The sequence below is a fragment of the Serinus canaria genome, chromosome Z (genome assembly GCF_022539315.1).
Source record: "Serinus canaria isolate serCan28SL12 chromosome Z, serCan2020, whole genome shotgun sequence".
Lineage (NCBI taxonomy): Eukaryota > Metazoa > Chordata > Aves > Passeriformes > Fringillidae > Serinus > Serinus canaria.
Window position 1 is genome coordinate 5980299 of NC_066343.1, and position 17754 is coordinate 5998052.

Sequence of the window (17754 nt, forward strand, 5' to 3'; positions counted from 1 at the left end):
CTTTCATTGATCAAAACATGAAGATTTCACATTGCAAAGGGGAAAATTCAGAGAGTTCCATTGAAAGATCTTTTCAGTAATCAACAAGCAGGTTCTGCAACAGGCAGCCAAAAAGAATTTCAGATGTCTGGAGACCTCTGAGTGTTAGCAGAAATTATGGGGAAATTTGTCACCTATCAGAGTTGTAATAAAGACAGTTGTTTCTCCATCTACTTGCCTTTTGGAGTAACTTTTAGCAAAGAGAATTCAACAGACTTAATCTCTCCACTCTGAAGGTTTCCTGACATAGAGGGCAGTCTCTTGGGCTTTCACTCACTGTGCTGATTTTTCTTTTAGGAGAAAGTGAAGTTCCTGGTAATGCTGGCAGCATTTGCTTCTTAATAGCATTCAGGTCCCTTGCATTTGATTGTTAATTTAATACTGCTCCTGTATGAAATGGATTTTTGATGATGATGATGATGATGATGATAATAATAATCTGTTTGCTATTTAAATCTGGAAGTGAGGTGATGGAAGCTGAACTTACTTATTTTCTCATCTATTACTTAATATTTCCTAAATCTTCCTTATGGGAGTGAGATTCTGTAAAAGGTCCAATGAAAGAAAAATTTTCTTTGTAAGGAAGTCAAACACAATAATAAAGTATTATGTCTTGTTCTTTAATTGACAGGGGCTGTGGTGGCCTATCTCAGACACCTTCCTTTACTCACTCCTGATGTGATTCATGATTAACATGCTTAATATTTTCAGTGTTTCTTTTTAGTAATAGAAATATCAATCTTCTAGGTAACTTCTAATTAAAAGTGCTTGTTTCCAGATGCACTGCTTCCTTATTTGGTTATGGTTGTGTTGTTGTTTTTTTTTTTGTTTTTTTTTAATAAGAATGATGGAAGATTTTTCACTGTTCCTTTTTGCTAAATCTTCCTAGTGCTCACAAACATGAAATACAGTATTTGAGATAATGTGCTTTTTCCTTCTGCAGGCTGGGTACAGGAGACTGGCACTGCACCCCTGTTGGATTTCTCACACTGTCTGCATTTTGGCATTGGGAGCTTTCATTTAAAATTTCAATCTCTGCTTTCTCACAAAAGAAAACTCATTTTTTAGTATTCTTCTGGATAGCTTGCAGTGGACATTCTAACATGTGTAGTTACCTTTTTACTTTTCTTCATGCTTTTTCATATTGCCTGGGAAGACGTGAAGTTTTTAAGGGCAGGAGTTGTGACAAAATTCAGTTAGAAATTGGATCCTTTCATGTGCACCAAAATATTTTAATGTTTTGTCTTGAGTGACTGTAGGTGGTATTTGGGATGTTAAACTCTGTGTTTCAGGTTTTTAACCAGTGGGTGTTAGACACAGAGGACATGTGGCAGACAGACTATTCCATATCTGTTTGCAGCATCTGAATCATTTACTTGGCCAGAGGAACAGGAGGAAAACTAAATAGATGGATACTGAACCAAGACTAGAAATCTCAACATTGCAGCTTCTTATCTCAGGCTGCTAGAACAAAATTATTTTAATTACAGGTAGAATTAGAATTTTGAACAGGAATAATGGAAAAGAAATTCCAAGAACAATAATAATTGGATTGTCCCATTTGAGAATACAAAATACACACTTCTGTGACAAAATAGAAATGTTGCAGCAGAGTTAAATACTGAAGTCTATGGTGGGATTTTTTTCTTGATGCCAGGAAAAAAAAATATTCCTCATTAAATTTAATTATATTAACAGTTTCGATTGTTGATGAAGTTTGTCATTCTTCAGCTCACTGTTCATATTGAATACAATTTTTGAAGTTAAAAACCAAAACTGTATAGCACATATGTCGAAGATCACCTCATTTCACCAAAGCAGTCACCCTTTTTGGAGTAACAAATGATTTATAACTTATGTTCAACATATGTTCTTTCTGGCAAAATTATCTCATCAGCAGTGCTGGCAAAGGAACAAATGAAGAACCACCTAAGAATAAGACAAGCAGACCCATATGGAAAAGATGACTGATTCATAAGTGGGAGTTTTTAAGGTCTGATCAACCATTATAATAATATAATCTGACTGGCCATGAGAAACAAATCCCCTTTGTAGCTTCATTTGAAGCTACAAAGTATCTTCAAAATAGCATCTATTTTTATTGCATTTGCTTCCCACATGTAAAATTTACTGTGTGACTACAGATCTTTGTGTAAACATCTGAACTTTGCCATTAACAAACATATTTGCCTTCACTTTGTATTTTAAAATCTTGTATTTTCCTCGTAGTGTAGAAGAGCAGTCACTAATCAGTCTCTTTACCTTTGGGCTTCATGCTGGATGAACAGAACAAGTAAAGATTTTTGAAATGAGTGCACTTTTTAAGAACAATATGTTAAATTACAGTAATATTTTAAAATAGTTATATTATAAAGTGTATATCTGAATAGATATGCAGCAGGCTTATGTTGATAAAAATTGCTTGGTTACAGAATCTGAATATTAGATTAATGCATTTTCATTAAGGCATGGGTAGGCACCTATGCATAGGTGGTTTCCAGAGCATGTATTTCTATTTGATAGGCTATAGTAAGCAATAGGTGTATTGGCATCACTCCTTCTTGTACCTGACTCATTCATATTCTCTTGAACAAACATGCTTTAGTGTCTGGTTATATTCTCTAATTTCTTGACTGAACACACTCTCTAAACTGAACTTTCATTGCCACTTTTGACAGAGTTTACACAATCATTTTGTGTCTTTTTGGAAGGTAGTGGAACTCAGATACAATTCACAGGTCTAGTTTCAGTTTCAAGGTTAATGTCCTCTGATTGAATTCCAAGCTTCTTAATGCAGAATATCTTTGGCCAGGATATTCCTGTGGGTCACCAGCTATTACACAGACAAATACATGGTTTGAATTTCTACTTCTACTCTGATTCCTTCATGGTATCCAAAGATTGGTCCTACAAAAAATTGTGTCTTGGAGAATTGCTGCTGTAAAAACACAGCACTACCAGCAGCATACTTATTTCCTGAATAGGAATTGCTAGGTGAGCTGGGATTGCTAAGGAATTCAGACCTGCCAAATGCAAGGGTTGGGAATTTGAAGTTGTGTAGTAAGTCATTACTTGATTTCACTGTAGAGGGCATTCACTCATGGAGAGCTGATCTCTCAGTGTGTGGAGCAAGGACAGGATTTTGTTTTTATCATGTATTTATTTTACCAGAAGTGCCATTTTGTGGCTTGATGGTCACGGGAAGTTCAGAGTGTAACTTTGAAGACTGTTTTGTATTGATAATCAAGATAGTAAGGTTCACAGGCCTTACTGAGTATGTAAGATCTTTTAATCTTCTTTGACCATCAGGCATTTCTGCACTTGTGTACTTGGTTGACTTTGTTTAAAGTGAAAAGCCAAGCTGAAATTGACTACCATTGTGTATCAATAACTGCAAAAGTCTTTCCTAGACTGGTACCTGAGTGACCCTTACCAAAGAGAGGGAGCAGAACATTTATTTCTGCTTGAGCTTTCATTGTAAGAGCCCAGGAAGCTTAGTATAACATCTCACTGGGAAGACCATTTTTTTTTTTTTTTTCTTTCCAAAGATGTCAAAGCTCTTATTTTTTCGGATTGAAGGTGTCAAGTTATAGAAAGCAAGGTTTGTATGTTGGTTGTGGGACCAGCTGCACCCTAATGAAAGTGTGTGGAAGACAGTGTGTTGTCCACATATTGGTGTTAGAGCCTGCTTTTGATAGGAAAAAAAAAGAGGATGGAACAGCAGCTTGAGCAGCCATAATCCCACTGTTGTGTCTTCCTTCTGACTGAGCTGGAATAAAAACTTTGAATTTTCTTCTTTTTTTCACCCCTCACTTTTTTTAAGAGTTTCCATAAGGATATGAAATCTGGCTTAGAGCAACAAGCTGTTTCTTATTTATTCCTAGAGAATTTCAGTTAATTGTTGATCCCAATTAGTGTTGACTCATAACGTAAAAAAACTCTCTTTATACAGGTTCAGTGTTAATGAGCTAACTTTTCACAGGAATTCTACCAGAAGTATATTTTCATATAGTTTCTATGCTTTATTCAGTATACTGCATACAGCTTGGATTGGTTGTGTTGTCTCATGGCTTCCTTCTGAAAATAAGTGTTGGTTTGCCAGTCAGTCCTCTGTAGGTAGCATAGTTTTGCAACAGGCCTTCCAGCTGGAATGATGATTCTGTGACTGCCTCTGGCATGCATCTTGATCAATGTGGAGTGAAAAAATGTGTGGCTGCTGTGGGCTGTAGCTCCCTCCTATAAATCACCATGAAGTAGCTTAGAAGCAAGAAAACCAGCTTCCAGTCCTCATTTGCTTAATCTCATCTTTTTTGTTTGTTTGCTTGTTGGTTTCTAAAATTCTTTTGCTTACTTTGGATATTACTGGATACGCTGTCAATGCTCAAGAGCAATTTTGTGTCCAGCTGCCTTTCATTTAGTTACATCTTTTTGAAAGAAATAAATTGAATGATGACCTCATGTAAGTCGCTGCCTTCAGTGGAAGGTGTCATCAACTTCTGTAAACAGTAATATAGCTTATATTTCCATGGAATATTTTTAATATAGGTATCTACTGGATTAAAAACCAATTCCTTCTACAGCTCCAAGTACAGTGCCTCGTATAATACAGCGAGCTTTCCTTTTTTTCCCCCAGATTACAGGACAGGCCCGTGTTTCACCCAGGTGAACAAGCAGATGTGCCAGGGCCAGCTGACGGGGATTGTGTGCACCAAGTCCCTGTGCTGTGCCACCGTGGGACGGGCCTGGGGCCACCCCTGTGAGATGTGCCCTGCCCAGCCCCAGCCCTGCCGCCGTGGCTTCATCCCAAATATCCGCACTGGGGCCTGCCAAGGTGAGCTCTGACTGGGATTTTCCATATGACAACTCTCACCTCTGACAATCACCTTGGAAACCTTGCAGTAAGGTCACTGTTTTCCCTGTGTGTGTTCTGTGTTTTGGGATAAAACCTGGGTGTGCTTTGCTGCCTCCGGATTTTTGCTGCTGGACCTAGAGAAAAAAGCTTAAATGCCTGGAAATAGTGATTATTAATCAACACTAAGGAAAAATATTTGATGTTGTTTTTCCTTCTGTGTCAGAGCTAAGCCTCTGCCTGCATGCAGCAGTTTATGTTTTGCCATTCGTCTTGAAGTGATTAATATGTTTTAGACACTCGTTTCATAACAGTGTCAGGAACAGAAACTGTGCACCACAGAAGGGGGTGCATGTTGCAATCTCCAAGTCAAGCTCCATTGTATGACTTGGCCACATACAAAGGGTGCTTGAAGCTGCTCTGCCAGGCTGGCCCTGGCATAGCTTCTGGGGCTTTATTTGAATTATATGAGAGATCAGTGGTGCTCTTTAGCACCCATGCCCACAATAATTGTGTTTTCTTTTTCCGGCAGTATATTCCCTGTGGCAAATAGTTTTAAGTTACCCATTTGCCCATGTTGCTAAATTCCGCTGGGGAGCATAGAAACAATGTGGTAGTCTGCTTTGTGTGATGGGTAAACAAAGGAAGTTTGAACAGCCGTAATTTTTGCTACATTTTTGACATATAATTGCAAATAGGAAGCTTGGATTGTGTTTATGTCTGCTGGGCTTAGCACACAATGTTATGCAGATGAGATATGGTTGGCCTTTCTATGGGGAAGAGGATGAGACAGAATTTCTTTATTTCACAGAATCTTTGCCTTGCAGCAGTTGAGGCATTTCCTTCTGAGCTCTGAGTACTGGTAACTCCTCCTGACCTGAGCTCTGTGCTGTGAGCAGGCTGGTAGCACCATCTCTGCTCTGTTATGAATTACCAGCCCACTTGATGCAAGAAGGGGCTGGATGTGGCACTTTGTGCCTTTCCAAACTCAACGTTACGGTGCAGAGTCTGTTGACATAAGATCACAGGATCTCTGAATGATTGGGGTTGGAAAGGACCTCTGGACATCATCCAGTCCAGCCCCCTGCCAGGGCAGAGTCACCCAGAGCAGGTGACATAGGAGTGTGTCCATGTGGGGCTGAAATGCCTCCAGACCTCCCTGGGCAGCCTGTTCTGGTGCTCTGCCATCCTCAGTAGAAAGCCCAGAAGAAACCAGATGTTTTCTCTGAGGGTTTTAGAAGCAAACAGAGGGATCTCTCCTGCTTTTCAGTGCTTTTCTTTCTGTTGAGGACATCAGATTTGCACAGACTTTGATATAAGGAACACAAACCCCTTTGGTATTCAGTAAAACTATCTTTGTCATGTATCAGGAGACCAGGCTCACTCAGTCCACACTTCAGATGTTTGGTATTTTTGAAGTGAGTGCTTGCATCAGTAGGTAGCTGGGTTTGGGAGTTGGTATGAACATATCAAAATCAGTGGAACTTGCTGACTTTGCTGTTGGAAAATGAGTTATGCTTTCAGTATGTGTTAGAGATCTGAATTTGACAAGATGTAATTCCCAAGTCAGAAGTTGCTCCTACTCTGCAAAGGATTTGCAGGATTCAATCTTAAATGGGTCTTCAGCACCTTTTGAGGGTTAATTGTGTTTTCTGGGTAATGTTCTTTTATAAGTAGATTACTACTACTACATTGTAGTAGTACTGTTAGCTTCATTCTTACCATGAACAGGTTTAAAAAAAAATCCTAAGAGAAGCAAAACCAATTCAAAATTCAAATTGTTTGGTTGTGTTTCTTTTTTCTTTTTCTTTTTTTCTTTCCCTGGAAGTTTCTATTCAGTCATGTCTTAAAAAGGAATTTAACTGTTCAGACATCCCTCATTCCAAGAATTCAGGCAGGAGGAACCTCAGTGTTCTGCTTGAATGAGGTTTATTGCCACTGCTGCATGGCCTTGGGAGAAGCATAAAGGCAGAAATCCTGTGTTGGATGTTCTCTCAGTTCCTCCCTGCATTCCTCAAAGGTCCCATTTCCCACCTACACCCTTTCCCTGCAGACAGTTAATTTTTTGCTCTAAGGAGAGAAGAATGATCATGGCTGAGTAGATTTTGAAAATAGGAAGGTTCTTCTTCCTGCCTCTGTTGCTGACATGGTTATGTGCACATATCCATGACAGGAGATAAAATACAAGAAAATCTGTTCTGTAGTAGGAAATGCAGTGTCTAAATGTTAAAGGCACTGAGGTGAACTGGACAAGAGAGAGAAGACAGGATAAGGTTCAACTTCATAATGAAGGGTGTTGATTTCTTTTTGTAATCTGGTGCTTGGTATTAATGTGTCTGAGTTAGTGAAAATATTTGCAGTGTTGTCTAGGATCACGTCCTGCTGTGGTGAAAATAATTACTAAAACAGGGAAAAAAAAGCATAGTATTATTTCTGTTGTGTGCAGTATTTCTGCTTTCTAGGATGCAAAGGAAGAATCAAGAGTTTTGCATTGTATTCATGACCAGTTCAGCTTGTATTCCCACATTCCAGATCAATTACAACAAAACTCTCCATACATCTTCCAGGTAGAACTAAAGAGAGGTTTTTCAATTTGGATAATTTTTGTCACTACTACAATAAATAAAAAAATCCCCAAAATTTGTGTCTAACATCTGAGTGGGTTTATTTTTCTGGAGCTTTTTTGGTTCATCAGAGTCTTTTTGAGAAACAGCCTACAGATCAGAAAGGGAAGCTGCATGTTTAAAGTTAGCTGTGCAAATCCCACAGGCATTTTGCAGAGAACAGAGAGCAAAAGTGCAAAATCTTTTTTCCCTTACCAAATACTGGACTATGAACACATGGAAACATTCTACACTTAATCTGTAACATACTGAACTTTTGTATCTAGAACTATGTCTGCAGAATTATTAATCAAATTTGCTGGTTCTGGAAAGAAGTTTCTTGTGTTAATGTGGTTGAGGTTTAAAAATGTGAGTAAGTGGATAATTAATAATGCTGGAATCCTGTGTGGTTTAGCCTACCTGTCAGAGATACAAAAAAAAAAAAAAAAAGCTTCATTTCAATGTGCTTGTATGTTGAGAAAAAAAAAATCTTATAAAACAGCATTTAGGAAGCAATTGATAAAACGCACCCCTTTTATTAAAATACTTTTGTTCTTCTTGACTTTTCTCAGTCCCACAACACCAATAATATATTAAAACAAACTTAGGTTTTCAGCAAAAGGTGATACTTATAAAAACACCTCATCAATCTTCTAGCGTTAAGTTAGGATTACAGTTGAATCTTCTTGCTTTCTTAACAATTAAATATGATTTAAATACACTTAAATATGATGCATTGCATCATTGGGATTGGCTCTTCAGGCTTCAGGAAAGCTCAACATCTATTTGCCATCTGAAAAGAACTGAAAGAAATTAATGGAGATTAAGGTTTAGTTCACCTCAGGCCTCCAGTGATGTTTTCCTGTTTCTGGGAGGTGTTTATTGCCAGCTGCTGCCATTAATTCACTATTCCTTGACACCTTCAGCTTCTAAAACTGTATTACACACACAGTGGGTTTTAACAACTGATCTGCTGACACAGGAAACTTAATTTAAGTGTTAATAAGTGACAGAGGGCACAGGCACACTGTGTATGATAAATGCATTTTGAGGCCCTGGGGTCAGAAGACAAACACCACATGTTTTACTCAGTACAGAGCTATGGGGTGGGCTGTGTATCAGTAAATGCTGGAACCATCTTCTCTCTAAATGTTGCTAAGCCATGTCAAGGTTCACAGAATAATTAGGGTTGGAAGGAGTCACTGGAGGGCACCCAGTCCAGCCCCCCACTCCTTAAAATACTTCTGACATGAAATGTTTGATTTCTAAGTAAACAGGCAGCAAGCACTCGTTATTTAGGGAAAAAAAAAACCCCAACAAATTAAAAAAAAATAAAATGAAGAAATTCTATGCCTTTGATAAAGTCCTCAATTAATTTGCAGTCTAGCTGTTTCACTTTGGACATGGTAGTGTGCTGTATAAATCAGCATGGGCTCAGGAGCTAAATGCAAAACTCTCAGCAAATGTACTTAAACCAAGTCCAATGGTTACCAAAAACCCCCCAAATCTGCAGAAAGTGCTTCCCTTCTTCCTGAGCTATGAGAAATTATACTTGCTTAAATGAAAAAGCAGGGGGGACTGGGCAAGGCAAATACCATAGGTTTATCTATAGCACGAGCACCAGGAGGAATAAAAAACTGAAGAAGGACTGAAATCCACAAACTCAGGTGGAATTTCAGTGCCTTATAAGGGCTTTGATCATCCATCTGAAAAAGAGTTCCCTGTTCTTGCCAAATGTTACCTGGGGGCACCACACAGCTGGAACAAACAGTTCCAGAAGATTCCTGAAACATTTGGATAGTAGCTCCATGGTACAGGTACTAAGGAAGCCAACCAGGAAAAATCTTCTATCAGACAGTTTTGTATAAAAAGGTACAGAAACATGCAGTGGTTTATGTGAAAACAAATTAAGGCTGGGAATAAAAAAAAAAACCAACCAAACAAACAAACCACAACAACAGTACAAAAACAAACAAAAAAGCCCTAACAAAATTTGAAGTGGAAGTAGAACTTACTGAAATGCAGCAGGAAGCTACTGAAAGTAACTTATGTATCTTGTGTCAGGTAATCAGATCTGGGTCCTTTTTTGTGTTTGCAGATGTTGATGAGTGCCAGGCTATCCCTGGAGTCTGCCAAGGAGGAAACTGCATTAATTCAGTAGGTTCATATGAGTGCAAGTGTCCTGTGGGCCACAAACAGAATGAGGCAACTCAAAAATGCGATGGTAAGTGATGCTGTAGGAGAACAGACCTATAAAGGGGTTTTCCAAAGCATTAGAGCACTTTGGTAATGAACATTAGTGAGTGGTTGAATAGTTCTAGTGTCTGATCTGGACAGGCATAGCATCACTGAAATGTGCTTTTTGTTTCTACTTTGCAGCATCCTATCTTTTCTACTTGGCTGTTCATATTTTGCATTAGATATTTTTTCTGTCTGACTTTTGTGGGAAAAGACAGTCTTCATTTTCTTTGAAAATTTAGCACTTGATAAAACCTCTTGTTGTGAGTACCCTGTAACTGCTGAATTACTAGGATTTTTTTGTTTTCTGAAAGATGCATTCTAGTTCAGGTAGATATTTTTAGCCTAGTGACTACAGAGTGAAGGCAAATGTGGCAGTTTTGATGAGTCTGGGTAAGTGAAAAAGTCCTCTTTTAGATGAAAAATTAGGCAGACCATCTTTTATGAGTGTAGTTTGATAAACATAGACCATATTTACACAATAAATGTGTTGCTGTAATTAAGAGCAGCAATTCCATTTAATTTAAAGTAACATGAAAGAAAATTGCTGAGTTTTTGTGAGTTTGCTGAAGACTTCACTGATTTCAGTGACTTTTTCATGCCTTTGAAAGGAATCAGAACTCTCAGACTTCATTTTAAGCAGTAGGTGCTTTCACGTTTAAGTTGTGCTGATAAGAGGATTTTGTTCTTAAAGGCTTTGACTTGTTATTTGCTGGCAGTTTAATTATGGTACCAAATTACATTGTGCTCAGTATTCAGTTACAAACAAATACATTGTTTGTTCCCAAATTTTGGACGTCCCCTCAGAGGTTTTTTGAGTTGCCTACAGTACAACATTCACAGAAAAATTAATATAGTCAGTTTAAAAATAATGTCTTTTCAGTGAAAATGTTCCTTCTGGTGTTGTTGGAAGTAATACCCAAGTAAAAAATTTTTAAAATACAAAGGTATTTATTTCTGGTCCTGCCCTTCAGATTCTTCTGTTTTTCTGTGGTTTGGTTTTTTTTTGTGTTGACTAGTTTTCATTTTTACTCAGCACCTGAAAGGGGAGGGAGCAGGCAGGTATGTAGATGCTTGTGGTTGAAAAGGAACAACTTAAGTCAGAAGAAGTTCCCTGAGAACTTTAAAAATTGTATTAGGAAATGACACATTTGCTGTGGCAATTGGAATGTTTGTCTCTGACCTCTTGGTATCAGCAGATGGGGGTTGGATTTGAAATAAAATGTAGAGTGAAGAAGAGAGGGAGGGAGGAAGAAAGAGAAAAAGAAGGCAAAAAGGAAAGAAAGAGGGGAAAAAAAGTTCCTTCCATTGGCTTTTTACACAAATTAGTACAAGAGGTCCTTTATTGGTCTAGTCCTTGATTTTTACCCACGGACTCTTAACCTATCTTGCCTATCTGTCCATGCCTATAATCCATTCTTTTTTGATAGAAATGCACTTGCTTTTTTATGCTCTTGACTGTGGTTCTTTTGATACCAGAAGGATGAATTCAGAGGCATGTTTCCTTTCCTGTGAAAACAGTACTTAGAGCATTCTGTTCTAACAATCTAAAGCTTTAATTGTTGGAAATGTTATTCTCCTTTATAGTATACACAGGAAAGGGTGAATGTGTTTTTAGCAGAGATAATTTTAAAAAGCTGTGGTGCTTATGGGACTGTGCATAATCATCTGCTGTCTGATTTTGCTGTTTTTCATGGTTCACTAATAAACAGGTCTTCATTTCCTGTGGCAGCCTGCTGCAGAACAGGTGATATGTTTTGGCTTTTCTGTCTTTTAAGCCCTGCTACTCCTGTCCGTGGCAAAAGTTAAATACTAATCAGTCCCTGGTCACAGCTTCCCCAGTCAGATAATTCCCCACAGGGAATTAGACAAATAACAGCCCTCTCCTCGCTGTGTGTGCCGTCTTTTTGGGGGAAAAAAGACATTGTGAAGCTTCACAGCCAAGGAGGTAATGCCAAAATTATAGCAGGATAATACCATGCTTACATTACTCTAATGGTGGAGCCGGGAATAAAAGGTAAGCCATGGTTCTATTCGGGCTTTTTTACTTGTATGCTTAATTAGGTGTTTGTAATGTTTCAGGGTTAAATTTGTAGGAAAATACTATATCCAGTCCTTCAAAAAATTGCACTTTCAGTTAGTAGGGCTGGTAATTTGAATGAAGTAACATAATTTATATATAGATATTAATCTGTGTATGTGGGTTGGGCTATTGGGAAGGATGTAAGGAACTGATGTCCTGTGAGTTAACACAACCTGTGTACAGAGAAGTAATTTAGTAGAAACTGCATTATTTTAATGAGTTTTTTTTTGTCACAAACATGTAGAAATGATGTGGTATGGAGTATTCTGCTCACTCCTTTCCCTCTTTTAGGTATGGAAAGGCAGATTAAATGTTACTTACTGGCTCCAAGGGACAAAATGCAGGTTGGAGTCAGTAATGGTCAATGGTCAAGAGATTTGAGGTCCACTGTATGCTCTCTCTGCCTGTGAACATCCAGAGATTTTTTTTGTGGGTTAGGGTTTCTTTTTTCTCTTGTTGCTCTTCCTGGAAACAACAGCAGGAATTTGTTAGAATCAGTAGGAATGTCCATGTTGTGGTTTCTGTACCCATAATAGTTGAAAAAATTTGGGAAAGGCCATTATAGGGATTGTACCAAATTCCAGATATCCAGTCCACCAATGTGGGGTCTTAGCTAAACAAAAGAAAACCCCAAACCCTTCTTTTTTTTTTTTTTTGGCTAAAAATTCTGGTCTACAATATACTGAGTTTTTGCTGTCTTTTTAGGAATGAAATGCTGTTCATTTTTAGGATAGTGTTATCTCCCAGAGTTAATGGAACTGAGATCTTTGGGTTATTCAGAAATCAATTAAATGTAGAGAAACTTTGAGTTATGATTGCTGCTTTACAAAAGGGGTGGAGAATTACCTATTGTGTTCCAGGGTTCTAATAAGTGTCTTCTACTTACTCTTCTCAAGTAGCAGATACATATAGTCATTAAATAATGTAGTTAGTTTTGACAACCTTTGCAATTTAAGTTGTTCTAAAGAGGTAGGATGCCTCTGTTGCTTTTCCAAAAAGATATGTTACTATCTAATGTTGATATCAAAAGGTTAAGACTATATGAAACAGATTAAGGCCTTAAAAAAAAAAAGCCACCAAAATAGAAAGAATCCCTTAAAATAAATAGTCCTATTTCATATTTTCCTGCTTCAATGTATAATTTCATTAAACTGTATGCTATTCAGACTTGGTCCTACCAGGTATTACTACTTTCAAATATTATTTTCTAGACTAAAACTACTTTTAGGTAGCCCTTTTCTAGAGTTTGGCAGTTGAGAGCCCCTTTCTGGTACTTTTAATTCAGTTATTTATAAAACCGTGCTTTCCCTAGCAGTAAAAGTCACAAATTCTGAACTGCAGGTAGCTAGGCTGGGTCATTTAGGCTTACTGGGTAATAAATTATTGCAACATTTTTGTCATACATTTAAATTCTTTCTCATGCTGAGACTGGATGTCCCATCCTGTATGCAGCCCTGGAACCATTCATGCCTCCTCTTCCTCTCCCTTAATACAGTATTTCCTGTTACTTATATTTGGAGCATTTTCCCTGAGACCATTAATTTATGTATTTTGGAGGAGGGAAAGGATGAAAACGAATAAAATATTCAGTCAGCCTCACTAAAAATAGCCCTTCCTGAGATGAAGTCTCAGAATTTCCAGTCAGGGGTAATAGCGATATTTTGAAATAATTACACGTGCAAGAACCAGGGACGGGGAAGAAGAGACAGAGATTTGGCTCAAAAACCAATGAGACCAAAAACCAATTACTCATTACTGCTCCAGTAAGTTAAATAAATTATTCTTCCACCCGGGTTCTCCATTTTAATTGTTTTTTTTCTCTACATGAAGAAGACTGTGAAGTTTTCCTGCCACTCTGATCACTGCCTAGGTTTCAGGAAGGTGCTTTTTTACCTTTCCACCATCCTGTCATTCTTGGACAAGAGCCCTGGACAGTGTTAGACTCCCTTGCATGTAGCCAGTTGGGAAGGATGGTCTGCATCCTCCAGCTTTGAAGAGGTGGTGAAAAACTTCCTTCATCTGCCTTTAACTTGCCAGCTACAAACGAGCTTTGCACTGCTGGACCACTGGCTTGGAATTTGGCAGCCCCTGGTTACACACAGCAGCTCATTTATCAGCGTGGTGATGTCTCACTTTATACATATTTACACACAAAATTGCCTTGGTGTTCCAGTGAGACCTCTGCTTTCAGTCAGCAGAAATATTTGAATGCATCAAAAGGTTATTTGAAGGGCTTGGCCAAGATTCTTTCTTAGACTTGGATTGTTAAGGGGTCCAGAAAGCAGTCAGATCTCGTGAGCAATATTTGTGTGGTCACAGGAAGCCCAGAGATGTCCTGGCTGGCTGCTGTGCCATCCTCCTCCCTTCACCCTGAAAGGAGGATGTGTATTTTGGCATTCCACTGTAGCTGTTCTGTGCTTCTCAGAGGTGGCACTGACTCATTCAGGAGGAGGAAATCTCAGCCTGCTCTCCTGTACTCTGTGCCTTGAAGTGTTAAACACCGTGTGCATGTACAAGGAAAACCTCCAACAGGTGGCAAACAAAGTTATTTTCAGTAAGCAAGCAGAAGCAATATTTTATTCAGAGTTTAATAACAACTTCATTTCAAAAAAGTTCTCTTTCCCTCTTTTTAATGCAGTGTGAGTGCTCTGCTAATTATCCCATGTCATTTTCTTTTTGGATAGATATTGATGAATGCAGCGTCATCCCAGGGATTTGTGAGGGTGGTGTTTGCTCCAACACTGTGGGGAGTTATTTCTGTGTCTGCCCACGAGGTTTTGTCACATCTGTGGATGGATCCTGCACTCCTGGTAGGTGCTCCAGCCATCTGGCACTTCCCCCTGCCCCAGGGCCTCACTCTGTTGTCCAGGCAAACATGGGAATTGTTAATTTTACTTAAATCTGCATCTGTTGAGCCCAAAAGTTAAGCTCACTTTGGTTTTAAGGAGCAAACATTTATCCCTACTTGGTGCTTCAAATCCCATCTCACACAGGTTAATTTAACCTTTAGTGGTCAACATAAGGCACAAAAGTAAACTCAAAAGACATTAAGTAGCATATGCTGATGTGCCACTAATTTGTCAGAAACAGATAATGAAGTAAACCAAGTGTTGGATTTAATTTGATTTCACCTTTTACAGGACAGTTTATTTAATAGCTACATTATAAAAAGTCATTTTGTTGATTTCCTCATGTGTTGATTTCTTATAAATAGGTGCATGTGTCAAGTATGTGATTTAAAACATTCTGACCATTTAGCTATAAATACTGCATACCATGTGTAAAAAACCTTAACAATTGCTAACAGTAATGTGTTTTCTAGAACTCATGTGGTTCTTCTTATTTCAGATATCTCAAAGCTCTTTGTTCTCATATTGGGGAAGGGGTAGGAATTCTGAAGGAGTTTCTGACTTGCAGGTGAATGATGTAAGCAAGTAGCAGCACATGACCTGCAAGTGATTTAAAATTAATAATTTTTTGAACAGTGTAGCCACCTTCTGTTATTCAGGTTCATCTGAGGAGTGCTGACTTCAAATACATTGTGGCTAGCCTCAGGAATACTGAAAACCTATGATTTCCAAGATGATCAAAATTTCTGTGGATTTTGGCGTGTTTTACAATTTGATTTTTAAAGTCAGCTCCTAAAACCTGAGTCCTGCAGAAAAATCACTTGCCTAATCTGACAATAAAACATCATCTGCCCTTGGAAGGAGAGTAGGTTTCACATGGCATTACTGAATATTCTGTTGTACTTTCAGTCAACTGAGCAGAGCAGGCTGAATAGCATTTTTTCAGTTAGGTGCATTTAAGCAAAGGAAAGAAATCATTAAATGAATGTATTGATGTTGCTGTTGTTACATGAAGTATCTCAGGTTTTGCCATAATAGGGTTTATATATGTATATAAATATATCTATTTTTTTGTTTGTATTGCTTTGCGTTTTCATACCATCCATATTTCCTTGTTGGATTGAGCAGACTTTAGGATTGCATGGTGGATTAATGCAAGGCTAATTCCACTGCACCTGTGTGATCCTGCAGTAAATCCGATATGGAATACGTGGGTCAGATAATTATTGGGTGCAGTTTGCGTGTTGTGGGGGCTTTTGTTTGGTTGGTTGGTTGGTTTTGCTTTTGTTTATTACAACTTGTAAAGCGTTTTCATCCTTATCTCAGATGAACAGGGGAAGGTAGCTTTGAGAGCTCATGTTGATGCCTTTTTCTCTGGCCCTAAAAATATGAGTTAGACACAATTAGGGTGATAAAAAGGATCCCTTTTATATGAGGGTTGTCAAGTACACAAATTCATCAGGTAGAAAAGGCCAAAGATGAGCCCCTCCAGTCAGGAACCTGCCTGGTGAAGTAATTCCCCCAGCTTTAGTGCCTTCTGCATTGCCCCCCCTCAGGATGAGATCCAAGCCCTGTTTACAAAAGTCTGTCTTGGAAAGCTGGTTTCAGCCTTGGTTTTTAAGACCCAAGACAGTACAGGGATCCTGGATTTTTTTTTTTTTTTTTTGTCTTTCTGCCTAGGAAAACATTGAAGTTAAGCTGCAATTTGAGGCTACAAAGCTACAAGTATATGTGTAAAGGATACAGAGAATGTGGAAACTCAGGGCACTAGGAATATTCCTCTGTCTGCTCTGGGGTGCCCTGACCCCCAGGGGAGCACTGACTTTGACCCTCATTCATGGAGGAAGTTTCCCAGACTTCAAGATAGACCAGAATCCACAAAAGTGTGGAATAGGTTATAGAGAGCAGTGTAGGTGTATCACTTGGTGAGAAATTGAGGGTTTGGGATTTTTAGGATGTTGTGGATGAAAGCAAGATGGAGGGCACAGGGTGTTGTCCCGGGTTTCTTCTTCATGCTTCTTCTTCCTTCTTCTTCTTGGGTTTGGGTGGCATTGTGTAATTTAACAGAAAAGTCCACATTGCAGCTTTTTGGGATCCGTTGTTGGGTTGAAAGAGAAAATAATCTATGTGTCAGTTCTTAATTGGATAGTTTAGTTTAAAAGACCTTGTACCAAGAGATTGTTGGCCATTTTGTGCCTTCTAATGAAAAGCTGCTGAATTCACAGTAGTGAGACTGTTTCACTGATAAGAAATAATAAACACCTGAGTCCAAACGTGAGCTGTCACAAATGCCTTCAGTCCAGACCCAGAAAAACCTAGAACTGGCATCACCACAAGAGAATGTATAAAAGAAAGAAGGGTAAAACCAAAAAGGCGTCAATGACACTGGTTTTGGTTTTTGTCTTTGACTTGACTGCCAGATCAGAGAGCAGGCAGCTGTTTCTCCAGCTCTGCGAGCGGCCGCTGTGCACAGGAGCTGCCCGGGAGGTTCACCAGAAGGCAGTGCTGCTGTGAGTCTGGCCACTGCTGGGCCAGTGCCTCTGTCCCAGAGGTGTGTCCTGTCAGAGGATCTGGTGAGTGCCCTCTTGGTTTGGCTGGTTTATTTTCTCCTTCTTGCTGCTCATTCTGCTTTGGGTGGAGGTCACTAGGGTGTTTTAAACTGCTTTAAAATGTAGGCTAAACAGAAAAAAATAAGGTCATGGATTGCATTATTGCTAATTTCCGTGGTTTTAATACTGATACTGACATCTGTTAACCATTTTTCTTTTTGGTTCATGGTTGTTTGGCACTTGGTTTTTTAATGTCCTTCTGTTGGCTTTGGAAATAGTTTTTGAGAAATGGGAAAGATTTTGTGTTAGGCTTGAAGAGGAAATGACTCTTAGGGTCCATAGTTGATTTTGATTTAAAGGAACAGCTGCTCTCTTGCTCCATTGCATTTTGGGTTACTCTGAACTGGAATGCACCAGTTTTTAAGTTGTTCTTTCATTTCTGCTCAGAGAGGAATAGTGCGCATCCCTGATGAAAGGTATTTTCTTCATCAACAGCTCTGAGAAACCAGTGAGTTACAGTGCTGCTGTCACCACATCAAGAAGA

General features: G+C 38.7%; 1 protein-coding gene across 3 annotated transcripts in view; it reads left to right on the forward strand.

Moving 5' to 3' along the window:
* FBN2 (fibrillin 2) overlaps window positions 1–17754 on the forward strand; it is a 120992-nt gene that overhangs the window by 18187 nt on the left and 85051 nt on the right. For all 3 annotated transcript variants that reach the window (XM_050986495.1, XM_050986496.1, XM_050986497.1), the window contains exons 6-9: window positions 4673–4870; window positions 9590–9715; window positions 14497–14622; window positions 17082–17234. In XM_050986495.1, coding sequence (XP_050842452.1) covers window positions 4673–4870; window positions 9590–9715; window positions 14497–14622; window positions 17082–17234 — 603 coding nt within the window. The remainder of the gene's footprint in view (window positions 1–4672; window positions 4871–9589; window positions 9716–14496; window positions 14623–17081; window positions 17235–17754) is intronic.